The 13437-nt window shown below is 44.8% G+C and overlaps 1 protein-coding gene across 3 annotated transcripts in view; it reads right to left on the bottom strand.

The window, feature by feature from the left end:
- Positions 1-10891: 10891 nt before the first annotated feature.
- The window catches only part of sfmbt2 (Scm like with four mbt domains 2), a 35203-nt gene continuing 32657 nt past the window's right edge, over positions 10892-13437 (bottom strand). For all 3 annotated transcript variants that reach the window (XM_060038684.1, XM_060038683.1, XM_060038685.1), the window contains one exon: positions 10892-12416. In XM_060038684.1, coding sequence (XP_059894667.1) covers positions 12276-12416 — 141 coding nt within the window. In that variant the 3' untranslated portion in view covers positions 10892-12275. The remainder of the gene's footprint in view (positions 12417-13437) is intronic.

Raw genomic sequence — 13437 nt, 5'->3', positions numbered from 1 at the left:
ATTATTGCCCGTGACCGTGACCGTGTGGCGTGACGAAAGGTACCAGGACCCGTTCTCCCATGCCGCCAAGCGTGCCTCCTCCACTCCCGTGGGCCGTGGCGGTAGAATCACAGCCGCCCACTGTTATAAAAGGCAGCTGTTAGATCCGCAACACGACGAAGCATGAAAAGTGATTTGGATGTAATTGGAACCCCGTGCAAGCGTGAAACAGTTAGACCTCGCAGCAACCCGCATGTTCCCCAATATTTGGTTTTGGCTTCCCGGGCGTCAGAATTTGCACGACATGGCAGTTTGCAATGTCATCATCATCATCATCATCATCATCATCATCATCATCATCATCATCATCATCTTCATTTTCAGTCAAGTTGAAATGTAATAGGAATCTTAAGCAAAGGTCTTATGAATTAGTTAGATGAGACGGCTGTTCACTGCCACTCTCACCCTGTGTGTGACACACACACACACACACACACACACACACACACACACACAAACAGTGATGTATATATAGATGATTCATACATTTTGAATGCAGAGGAACTCAATTGGATGCAAAATCACAACAGCCTAAACTGTAAACACCATTCATCACACACACACACACACATGTTGACACTCGACTGCACGTCCACACACCACACACACACACACACACACACACACACACACACACACACACACACACACACACACACACACACGGGGTGTATATGTTGTATTATGATAGCACTGTTTTACTGACAAGACAAAAATACTCCATGGCCTACATTGGATTTAACATAAAAACGCACACACACTAGCTGTGTGTCCTCTCCCTGTCTCTGAATAGATGGATTAATACAAAAACCACCACCCAATGTCTTATAATAGCCAGCCCTTCTGACAAAAATTATGCATGTGTGTGTGTGCGTGCGTGGGCATGTGCAGGTTTGTGTGTTGGCTCTAATCGGTGTCTTTCATGTCTTCTGGAAACTTCCACTAAGGAGTCATATTATGAGCTGCCATGCTATGTTCCACGCTAGCTCTGTGAATCACCCAAAGTGTACCCTCTGTGTTTAGTCTGTTCTACACAACACACATATTTCCCGGTTCAAGGGTGAGATGTAAGTAGTCATAGCAACGCTCTCTGTGGAGTTTTTTTCCGCACCAAAAAAATTATGCTTGTCTCATTTAGATGAGAGAAGCATTTTGAATTAATCTTAAGTCCCTGGAGCAATGCTGCAGATTTGTCCACTTGAAGCTTGTGTGTGTGTGTGTGTGTGTGTGTGTGTGTGTGTGTGTGTGTGTGTGTGTGTGTGTGTGTGTGTGTGTGTGTGTGTGTGTGTGTGGTGCGGCATGAGAAAACACCAGTGATTCACATTTGATTGCCTATTTTTGTTTTAGTTGATGTCCCATCTTTTTAAAGCAACACTTTTGTTTCTCTCTCTCTCTCTCTCTCTCTCTCTCTCTCTCTCTCTCTCTCTCTCTCTCTCTCTCTCTCTCTCTCTCTCTCTCTCTCTCTCTCTCTCTCTCTCTCTCTCTCTCTCTCTCTTTCCTGCACTCTGTTTCTATGTCAAAGCCAGTATTATACTGAAGAGGGAGAGAGAGAGATGGAGAGGGCTAGGGTTTTGTGTGTGTCTGTATGTGTGTGTATGTGTATATGTGTGTGTGTGTGTGTGTGTGTGTGTTCATATATGCGTGCATGCGCATGTGTGTGTGCATGCGTGTTTGTGCGTGTGTGCCTGGTTAGTGCGTGTGTGTGTAATTCTAAAACGTTATTCCTTTGTACCGAGCAGCACCGCCGTTTCGGGACCGAGGGACAGAGCCTGCGCTCTTTTTTCCCCCCTCCTCCTCCTTTTTTTTTTTTACACACGTTGCCATAGAAACCGTCCCAGCAGCCAACCAGCTGCTGGAGGATTCCAGAGAAATTCCACTACCCCCCCAACCCCCTCCCCCTGCCCTCCTTCTCCTCTTCCTCCCCCCTCCACCCTCCCATCCACACAAACACTGTATATTTCCCAATCCCCCCACTTGCACACCCATTCATATGGAGCTACAATCACAACAATATTTTGCCTCCAAAGGGGGAGACCATATCTATGACACTGAGCTCCTCTGAAATGCTCTCGAGAGGGAGGAAGAAACAGTCACCTTTTACCCACGTGTGGTTTGCTCTGCGATACAAGTTGGTGTGCTTGTGAACGCAATTTGAGCACACCATAAAATACACGCCACTACTCTTCGATGGATATTACACAGATGCGTGCACAGACATGCACGCACACAGACACATGTGCACACACACAAACACACACAATGGATCTATAATGAGTGGTATCTGTGGCATGGTGGCTTGGCTGTAAAAACAGTACATTCGTTGAAGCGAGTGAGAGAGACACGGAGAGAGAGAGAGTGAGAGAGAGAGAGAGAGAAGGATATAGTGTTGGATAGGGAGAAAGAAAGCCATAGAGAGAGAAACAGAAAGACACAGAAAGATAGTCCAATAGAGAGAGAGTCACAGAGAGCCATAGGAAAAGAGAGAGAGAGAGAGAGACACACACACACACACACACACACACACACACACACACACACACACAGAAAGAGATAAAGATAGAGTGTGAGAAAGAGAGAGAGCCAGAGAAGGAGCCAGAAAGAGAGAAAGAGCAAGAGACAAGGAATAAAAAAAAAGAAAAGAGAGCGAGCGAGAGAGAGCTTGACTTGAGAGGAGTTGAGTTGGTTGTTCCATGGCAGCAGTGTAAAAAGCACAACCCTACTGAGGTCTGAAAACACAATGGCCTACTGACACACATCTATGCATATATATATTTATGTATAGGTTGTTGCCTGGACAACCGTGCTAGAGGCATTTAGGCAGTGAAATCCATAAAGCATACATTTCGTTTTTGCAAACACACACACCCACATATATGCATGCATGGTAATACACACACACACACACATACACACACACAGACGAGCAGATGCTATGCTATACACTCCCACAACTAGAGCATGATAATTGAAAATGCCTTGTACTGAACATCTGGACCAATGTGGTGTAGGACAGTACAGGACGATGGAGCGCAATTCAGGAGAACAGTTTGTTGAATTCAATTGGAGTGAAGCAGAGAGAGGGAGAGAGAGGGATAGAGAGAGAGAGAGTGAGAGTGAGAGTGAGAGTGAGAGAGAGAGAGAGAGAGAGAGAGAGACGGAGAGGGATAGAGAAATATAGAGGGGGGGAGAGAGACAGACAGTGAGCTTATATGTGTGTCCGTTTTTATTGTATATTGTATTGTAATTACTCAGAATAAGATGTCCAGGGCTTAACAGGCCCAATGCTTACATCATTAAAAAACTAAGGCTTTGAATCAATTCTGTGCCACAATCCTTCAAAAAGCCAAAGTGGGAATAGAACTTGACTTATGCATAGAATAATTCATTCATTAATAATTAATCATGAAATGATGAACAAAATAAAATAAATGACAAACACATTAAAGACAATTTTGACAATATTAATATTACGACCAATGGGGGAAGATTCCACAATGAAAGGTGCTATGTAGCCATGAGGCATTGGCACTGTCGATCAGGAATTTGTAGCATTCTGTCAGTGGGAGTATCAGAGAGAGAATGTGGATACATGGTCGGAGTCTTAGTGCACCCTACAGACAAAGAGAGAGAGAGAGAGAGAGAGAGAGAGAGAGAGAGAGAGAGAGAGAGAGAGAGAGAGAGAAACATATTGCTACCGAGCGAGAGAGAGCAGAGTTATATATAACAGAAGAAGAGGGATGGGGGTTGGATGATTGGAGAGTGGAGGAGAGATGGGATGGTGGTGGTGGTGGTGGTGGTGGTGGCGGCGGCGGCGGCGGCGGCCAGGTATAATAATGTTGTGCTCCTCTCACTCCAGGGCAAAAGGTTTTCAATTTCACAGACGCGGTGAGAGGAAATGTGCAGCGGACGGTTTCTCTGTTTGTTCCCTTTGACCTTAAGCATGGGGCCAGCAATGTACCGAAAGCTACCGCCATATCATGTTGCTAACTGACCTGACCTCTGCGTTGTCTATAAACACGTGCATTCATTCATACACACATGTTTGCAAGACGTACGCACACAAATATGTGCGCAGATAAACAAGCAGGAGAAAGCAAACACACATGTAATCAGGGGTAGATAAACACACACACACACACACACACACACACACACACACACACACACACACACACACACACACACACACACACACACACACAGGCGCGTTCATCCAGGGACTCATTTACACAGATGCACACAACTACACTCATATGCACACACAAACAAAAATTATGGTAATTTCACAATGGTGCATAATAACACAATTAGTGGATAAATTGGGCCATTTAAAAATGTAAATGAGAAAAACACAAAAGGTAAATTGTGACCCCATCGGTGGGTTTGTTAACGCAAAGAAACCAAGCTATGAGCTCGGTACTCCGCCCTTCATTGTTAACTCACCCTGCCGTACCGGGAATCTACCATATAAACCCTGACAGCAGCCCACTCGCTTTATCACACGGCACATGCACAATCGTGAACTCAGCAGTTGTCACTCTCCAGCAAGGGAGCCTCATCATGATCATGATCACCACGGAGCTCCTACACATGGAGGCATGCCCTGATCACATGACTGGGCAGTGTCGCAGCCACTCTGGGAGCAGTTGGCGCAAAGCAGAGTGGATGGGGGAGAGGGGAGGGGGGCTTCAGGGAGGAACAGCAGCTTGTAAGTGACCCTGGTGGAGCACAAGAACAACAGTTAGAAAGCCACTCGAGATTCAGAGGAGCCATCGCAGGTTAATCCCCTTTCCTCTCTGAGTGAAATGTTGTATGGTGCTTACTAATGATCATTGATGCTATATTTAGGTACACTTACTGTAAACAGAACTTACTGTGTATGTAAATTATTTAATATGTTGGATGAAGCTAACGTTAAAAGCTCTAAGAGATGAGGATGGGATGAATTGACCACCACATTACACCTCCATAAAACAAAAAGTGTGCAGAAACCTGGTATTGACCCAGGTTTCACGCACAAAAGAACAAGAGGAGGTAATGTCCTTCATTCTCATTCTGTCATGTGTTAGTTAGTAGAGCGTTATGTATTGCAGAGGTAGTGCATTCATGCACTGGAGCTTGATGCTAATTGTCTCGTCCTAATAGGTATCGCCCATCCGACTTAATTATGTGACTGATCGTCATAATGAACTTGACGTTAATGCCCATGTTGTTAATATCGCCTTATCTCTTATTTTGTGATTTCTTCAACGTCGTTCAGCATGGCGGCGGGTGAACAGCGAACGTCCATGAGTCATGTCAGTGTGATGTCCCCGTGCGCACTACGCAGGGATTGGGTTGTGTGTCACTGTGTGCACACTGATGTCATACTCCATTGTAGGCACATAATGCGTGGGTGGCTCGGACTCTGTAATGGCTTTTGTGTCTTTTGTTCCTGAAGAGGTCAAACTCTCCCCCATATGTGCATTGTGTTCACCGTGTTCATTGCGCATGTTTTGCCATAATCAATACAAACAGCCCGAGCAGGTTATCAAAATGTTTCACCGGCCGACACATTTTAGGGCAGCGATTTTACCACCTGGAAGTGAATCTTTCGTTCTTTTCTTTCATTGCTTGAATCTGTGCTTTCCACAAGGCTAGTAAATAAAGGGTTAAAATAAAGGGTTCAACTAAAAATAAGTTTAAACGGAAGGAAATCTGATTTGTTAAGTCTACCATGGCAACTGTAAAACATTTGACTTCACCAAAAGGAAAAAAAGCAAAGAATGACTTTAATTGTTCAATTTCAATGTACGTGTATGTGTCATATCAACATGGCATTAATCAAATTCTAATTACACCCCCCGCCCACACACCCATAGTAGCAGATGCGATATGGCTCCCAGGTGTTGCTTTTCTTCTTTCAGGAGAGTATGCCTATATAGCTTGAAATGAAATTACCCATATATCATTCCATCTTACACACCTCAACACACGCCCACAATGTGAATAAACATGCTTGTGGGCGAGGGATGGACTCAATAGCACCCTCAACCTTTTGTTTGTCCTCCATCCAACTCTTGTCTTGCTCAACACTTTCCCACCACCTTCACACCCTTCACCCTCCCTGTCAAGTGCACCTCCCGGTATGGGTTGAGACAGATACAGTGTATGCGAGAGAAAGCTGGTTGGCCTACTAACTGCCGGTCCAAGTGACTAATGAGTAATGGACAATGGGGAGGATATATAGTATATACAACATTTCACTCCGTTGTTAAATCACACACATGGCCACAACACTGGCCTGTCCCCTTATCGAAAGCGTAGGAGTCGCTTCATTTAACAAGCACAAAACATGTCCCTGGCCAAAGTTGGAGAATTGGCGGTTCACAAAATGTATTGGCCTTGTAGCGTAGCCTAATCAAATTATGTCGAGGCAGACTGTTCCCAAAGCAATGGGGCTTATTCAATTGGCGGCCATCTTGGTTCTAAATGCTAGCTGGGGTGGGGGTAACTGAATACGCACTTCCGCCATCTTGGTTTTAAGCGCTAACTCAGTGGGGGAACTTGAGGTTTTAAACACTAGCCTTGTGTGTGTGTCCCACACAGCTAGCTTTCAAAACCAATACGGCAGAATTCCACCTCCACACAGCAAGTGTTTAAAGAAAGCTGAGCTCTGGATGAATAATAACCCACAGGACGTTGCAGTTTGAAACACAACTGCTCTAGTGTGTGGAAAAACTCCAGCGGCGGAATTTAGATTGAATTTGTTTTCTGAAATGACAGCACTGGAGTGTAGTTGATGAGCTGCTGTTAGGTTCTTCACAGGAGCAGATCCCGTGACCTAGATCTGATGCTGTGAAGATAAGCTTTGCCGGTGTGAGAACTCTGAGACATGGTGAACCAGAGCAACCCCCCTCCTCCTCCCATCTCCTCCCTCCCCCTCCACCCCCAGACCCCCCCCCCCCCCCCCCCCCACCATACAGCCCAACCAACATCGGATCCACCCACGCGACACAGACACTCTCTCACACACACGCACACACACACACACACACACACACACACACACACACACACACACACACACACACACAGAGAGGCCCTGCTTTTCTTTTCTCAGTAGCAGAAGAAAACTAGAAACATAGCATAATAAAATACAATAGCATACAATTGAGCATTAACTACGTGTATTTAAATAAATGGATGAATAAATGGATGAGTAAATACAGTGTCCGGTCTCAAGGTGAAATCCAGTATGAATGAGGTGACAACCCTCTCTATCTGTCTGGTTCTCCCTCTCTGTCTGCTGGTTCTCCCTCTGGTCTGTCTGCTGGTTCTCCCTCTGGTCTGTCTGCTGGTTCTCCCTCTCTGTCTGTCTGCTGGTTCTCCCTCTGGTCTGTCTGCTGGTTCTCCCTCTCTGTCTGTCTGCTGGTTCTCCCTCTGGTCTGTCAGCTGGAATTTGCTCTCTGTCTGTCTGGTTCTCCCTCTCCATCTGTCTGCTGGTTCTCCCTCTGGTCTGTCTGTCTGGTTCTCCCTCTGGTCTGTCTGTCTGGTTCTCCCTCTGGTCTGTCTGCTGGTTCTCCCTCTGGTCTGTCTGTCTGGTTCTCCCTCTCTGTCTGTCTGCTGGTTCTCCCTCTCTTTCCGTCTGGTTCTCCCTCTCTGTCTGTCTGCTGGTTCTCCCTCTGGTCTGTCTGCTGGTTCTCCCTCTCTGTCAGTCTGGTTCTCCCTCTCTGTCTGTCTGCTGGTTCTCCCTCTGGTCTGTCTGCTGGTTCTCCCTCTCTGTCAGTCTGGTTCTCCCTCTCTGTCTGTCTGGTTCTCCCTCTCTGTCTGTCTGCTGGTTCTCCCTCTGGTCTGTCTGCTGGTGCTCCCTCTCTTCTGTCTGCTGGATCTCCTTCCCTGGAGGTTCTCTGTGGGCCTCCAGGCTTCATAAGGTGTACAATCAGCCACTCTCTCTTTCTCTCTCTCACCACACAGGTATGCTGGCCCTTTGGTTTGGTTTGGTTCGGCCTTTTATTTCTCTAATGTTTACTTCTATGTTGTGTTCACACCCTACATGGGCCCCGTAGCACACTTCCCACTCATCCTTGCGCTACACTTGCTGTTGATTATGCAGTTAACCTGTTGTATTCCTTTATCATTATCTCGTTTCTAAGTCTTTGTTGAGCTCACTGAGGCTGGTCGTAACAATGAGAACGACTCCGTTGGACAAAGAAAACTGAAGAGAACAAGAGAGAATAAAATAAAGAAATCCTGCCGTCTTTCTTGAACATTGTAATGTAGTCAGCAACCGGTTTGTGCACATATTTTAGCTCACGCATGCTTTTTTTTATGACGTTTTGGAAATGCTGTTAAGACATTGGTGCCAAGAGAGTGTTTTTGATCATTGCAGCTAGTTACCTTCATGGACATTTGCTCATAAAAAACTTCAGCTTTCAGAGTATTCACAGTTCAGAGTTTTACACCTTCAGATCATGTCTAATGGATTATTCTTGTGTGGGAAGGGTGAGATTTATAGCTCATTAGTAGACTTTAATAACATTGAATTATTCTTATCGTAATTCGATATCCCAAGTCACAAAATAAACAGATTTTTTGGAATGTATAATAGAGAGGCAGCTAAATGTAGGCTACCATAATATTTATTTATATTATTCGTCTTTTTAGTTATCCTCTGTACAGCACTTTGGTCAGTTATGCTGTAGGTAAATATGCTTTATAAATAAAATGTACTTACTATTTAATATACAATTCATCCAATTATATATTACATCCAATTCTCTTATTTAATTGGATGAGAACCCCAGTATATTACTTGCTAATCAGTTCAGACAAGCTGGTTTGTTTCATCTCATTTCCAAGATTGTGTAATTAAAAAAGACAAAGTATTTAGATGACAAATCGATATATCTACATATCTATTGTTTCAACTCCTCTGAAGCGTTGTATTCCAGTCTTAAGAGATCCCTGTTAACATGTCTGGAGATCATTGAGACTTCTTGGATAAACAACTTAGCGCCATAGAACTATGACCTATAAAGCCTGAAACGCCCTCTAGTTCCCCTTTGAATGCCATAGTTCTCTAACTATTCACTCTATTACTAGTCTTGTATCCAAAGTGACTAAAGGCATCTAACTAAACGATGCCAACATAGTGGACTGGACATTATAGGGATCGAACGCGGTGCCTTTCGATCCGGCCCCCTGCACAGCTAGTATATATTGATTCATTTATAGATCATCTTATGAATCCAGGCAACTAAAAGTATCCAAGTCTAACTATTCCTCCAGTTTTCGTATCCCTTCTCCTTCTCGGTCTCGACCGCAGAGGACATTTTTATCGCCCAATAATCATGTTGTCATTAAAAGGGTCGTAAAATTGCTCCAGTGCGGCAGTAGTTTCCGTCGTCTCCGCGGCACCCACCCTAGAGAACAGAGACCTGTATTAGGCTACTAACAACATATCCGCCTCCATCTCAAATGCAAAACGTGACTTCCTAATGCCATTCGTCTCCTAATCTTTTACTGAACAAATTGTGATGTGACAGTCTGTACAACAGATGAAAAACAGCCTGTAGTCGGTGAAAAAACGTTTCCCGGCACAGCCGATATATATTCAAAATTGGGGGAAAAGCTTTTAGCTGGAGCACAACTCACACAATTAACTATTCCTACTTTTCTTGTCACAAAGAATCCTTTTCCCCCAAGGCGGTTGACACAGGCGGGCTGAAAAACATTAGCACAGTATTGAGAATAAAGCGTTTGAGATAACGGAACAATCCTACATTTCTACTGCTTGCACACAGCCTGTGCGGTCTCAATTTCACTTCTCCCAGCACACAAATTATACTCGGTTCGGTTCTATTCCATGTTACAAGTGAGAGAAGATACCGTTTCAATTATATTTGTGTGTAGCAAGTAAATTGTATGCGTCCTATCTTTATACACATGTGCGGGTGTGTCCGTCTCACATGTGTATTTTTCTGTGCATGGGAATCCTAATCTATTCTCCCCAATTCTCATTTTATTGGATATTTATGTTGTTTATTTTACACACCCCTCAGTAAAATATCACTAACTGAATGTAAATTTTGTTCCCTCCGCTCGGAACTGCTGTTTGATTAGCCGTTTATGTAGTTTGTGTTCGCATAGATAAAAAAAAAAGGGTAAATCATGCAAAACGGGCGTTTGATGTGAAGTTGCTAGGCAACCCTATATAAGGTAGCAGTTGAGTGGAGAAGCATTTCACAGTGACTCAATACAAAGTGTCAGCGTCCACAAAGTAAGCGCCTCTCTCTCTGTGTGTGTGTGTGTGTGTGTGTGTGTGTGTGTGTTTCTCTCTCTCTCTACATTTCTACATGTGTGTGTGTGTGTGCCACAATGCCATTAAATTAATTCAGGCTAGCTGCATACAGGGGAACCGCCGATGCGGAACACATCTTGTCGGTGAATGTCCCGGCAACAGTAAATCACCCGACTTCACCAATTGTAATTCACAACATGACACGGGGAGAGAGTGAAAATGAACACGACATATCGGGTCATGTATGCTTGACTAACGCACGATTACCTCCAATTACTGGTGCGATATTAAACAGCTATCAGGAGAGCAGGGGGCAATGGCTCGGAGCACTCTGCTAGGAAACGCTCTCCCTGTTATACTGGCAGTTGTTTAAAAGGTGTGTACAGTGGCGGCACACACACACATGTAGACACACACGTAGACACACACACCACACACACACACACACACACACACACACACACACACACACACACACACACACACACACACACACACACACACACACACACACACACACACACACACACACACACACACACTTAAAAAAATGGCAGAGAGACAACCAGATGTCAAAAAAAGGAAAATCCGTACAAATTTATTATCTCAATTATATCAAAAATATCGGTGCCACATTTGCATAGATGGACATGGTATCGCTTGTGGCAATGACGCGTGTGACGGTTCAACATGAGGGGAAGTGAAAAGTATAGTGGTTCTGTCATCGTGAAATTGCTTTCAATATGGAGGACTGTGTTAGGCCATTCTAGGAACCACAAATGAAAGAAAAATGTTGTGTATATATATATATATATATATATATATATATATATATATATATATATATATATATATAAGCATTCCACAACCAAGGTGAATTCATAAACAGTACACACCATGGCCAGATTTTCCATGTTTATCCTGGCAAAAAAACAAAATATATAAATCACCATCAAATATAACTTGTTTGTCCCGAGGTAAAACCCAAACTCTCGGGGCATTAAGGGGAACATACATTTTTGCGTCGCAGTTTTAACCGATGTGTACTCTGTATATAACCGTGCATTGTAAACAGCAGTGTTCCTTTTAGAACTACCCTGAGTATTCCAATCACTCTAATAGCGTACCGACCGTTCCACACAGTTTCCTTTGTGCCGTCCTCGCCTCTTTCGTTAAATAGATATATTTGTTTCCTCATTCACGAGGACGACAATAAATACAGCTAATATATTACTTATTTGAGGGCGGGAGGGAGGGAGTTGTAATTAAATAGCCTCCCGTAATATCAGATTGGAAATGTCATTATCTTCTCACAAGCATGGGGGGGAGGGGTGTGTTAATTCGGCAAAAATATGTAAATGCTGCAGGAAAAACTGAAAAGACAAGGAGTAAAAAAAATAAATAAAAAAAAAGGGAAACTAAATAGTCCAAAAAATAGTCCCACGCCTGAAAATGTTCTCTTCGCAGGTTTGTCTGGGATCCTTCCACCTGGCATACACGGCCCTTCACACCCATCCTCACTTTATCTCCGACGCTCCCAAATGTTTCCTTTTCACATCAATCGGAATTCCTCCTCCTTAAGAACATTCACAGAGTCCCCTGCTCACAAAGTCTCTCTCTCCTCCTCCTCTTCCTTTCAGCAACAAAAGAAAACACACGCGCCGCACCACTTCACCCGCTCCCGCAAACATTCCAGTCCCAAGTACCCTTTCCCCAGGACTATTCCAGGAACGCCGTCGCACAGTGTTTCCGCGGCCCCCCTGGGCCCCAACGACTCCCACCCCAGCCCAGCCCCCCCCCCTCCTCCTGTCCATAAAAACCCTTTCTTCACAGAAAAAACATTTCCACCGAGGAGAAAACAGAAACAAGTCAGGCGGGTTTGCTTGCAGTGGCGGGTTCAAATAGTTTCAGTGGGGGGTTGGGCGGGGGGGCCGAGGAGGGGATCGGAGGGTGGTCAGTTGGCATACTGGCGGTAAAAGGCCACCTTGACGCGCTCGATCTGGTGGCACAGCTTGATGGCGGGGCCCAGCTTCAGGTCCATGCACTCCTGCACCGTGGGCAGCGTCAGCAGCAGCAGTGCCTGGCCGTCGATGTCCTGAAGGGTCGCACGCGAACGCGAACGCGAACGCGAACACACACACACACACACACACACACACACACACACACACACACACACACACACACACACACACACACACACACACACACACACACACACACACACACACACACACACACACACACACACACACACTAATGTTTAAGTCAAACGATACAAAATGGGACGGCCCGGGCACCCAAAAAGAAACCCATTGCTACAAATACGTTGTATTTGTAGTGTACGCCCAAGATGAGTCAATGAACACAAAGGCGAGTGTGAAAATAAGTGATGGATTGAGATGGAGAGAGAGAGCGATTGAGAGCGAGAGTGAGTAAAGGTACGGCCACACCAAACGCGTTACCCGCGTACCACGCGTATAAAATCGGCAATTTTTCCATAGGGAAGCATTGGTTTACGCGTGTATGAGGTGCGTACACGCGTATCATGCGTACCAAGCAACATTTTACTCGCGTTATTAGGGGCGTATGAGGCGCGTACATATACGCGCGTACATATACGCGCGTACATATACTTTTTACGCTCATACGCGTGATACTTAGCCGCAATAGCCAATCAGCGTGGAGCTTGACCCGACGTCACTGGCAGAGAGTAGTGACCCTTGCACAGAAGCATACGGCCGACATCTTTCTTTATTCTGGGTGGAAATAGTAACATAGTTACGCCATTAAATGCGTTTATGGAAACATTTTTAGCGAGAAATGTGCATTTTACTTTCATAATGTTCACTCGGTGAATGTGAAGGATGTTTGGTTTGATAGTTATGACGAAGAGTGAACGCTCCGTTCACTTGCATGGACAGAGTCTCTGGTTGCTAAGCAACCTCAACGTCTTGGCGGACTATTTCTCTGCCGATCAACACTACGAATGCTGGAAACACACCAGACACACCATGTGAAGTTATTTAACCCGATTATTGTTATTTATATCCGAGATTATTTAATCTAACCCGATTCAAGCTCTATCATGCACCCAGACACGGCGGCTTTTGGGT

The sequence above is a fragment of the Gadus macrocephalus genome, chromosome 19 (assembly GCF_031168955.1).
Source record: "Gadus macrocephalus chromosome 19, ASM3116895v1".
Classification (NCBI taxonomy): Eukaryota; Metazoa; Chordata; class Actinopteri; order Gadiformes; family Gadidae; genus Gadus; species Gadus macrocephalus.
This window is presented reverse-complemented; position numbering and strand designations above follow the sequence as displayed.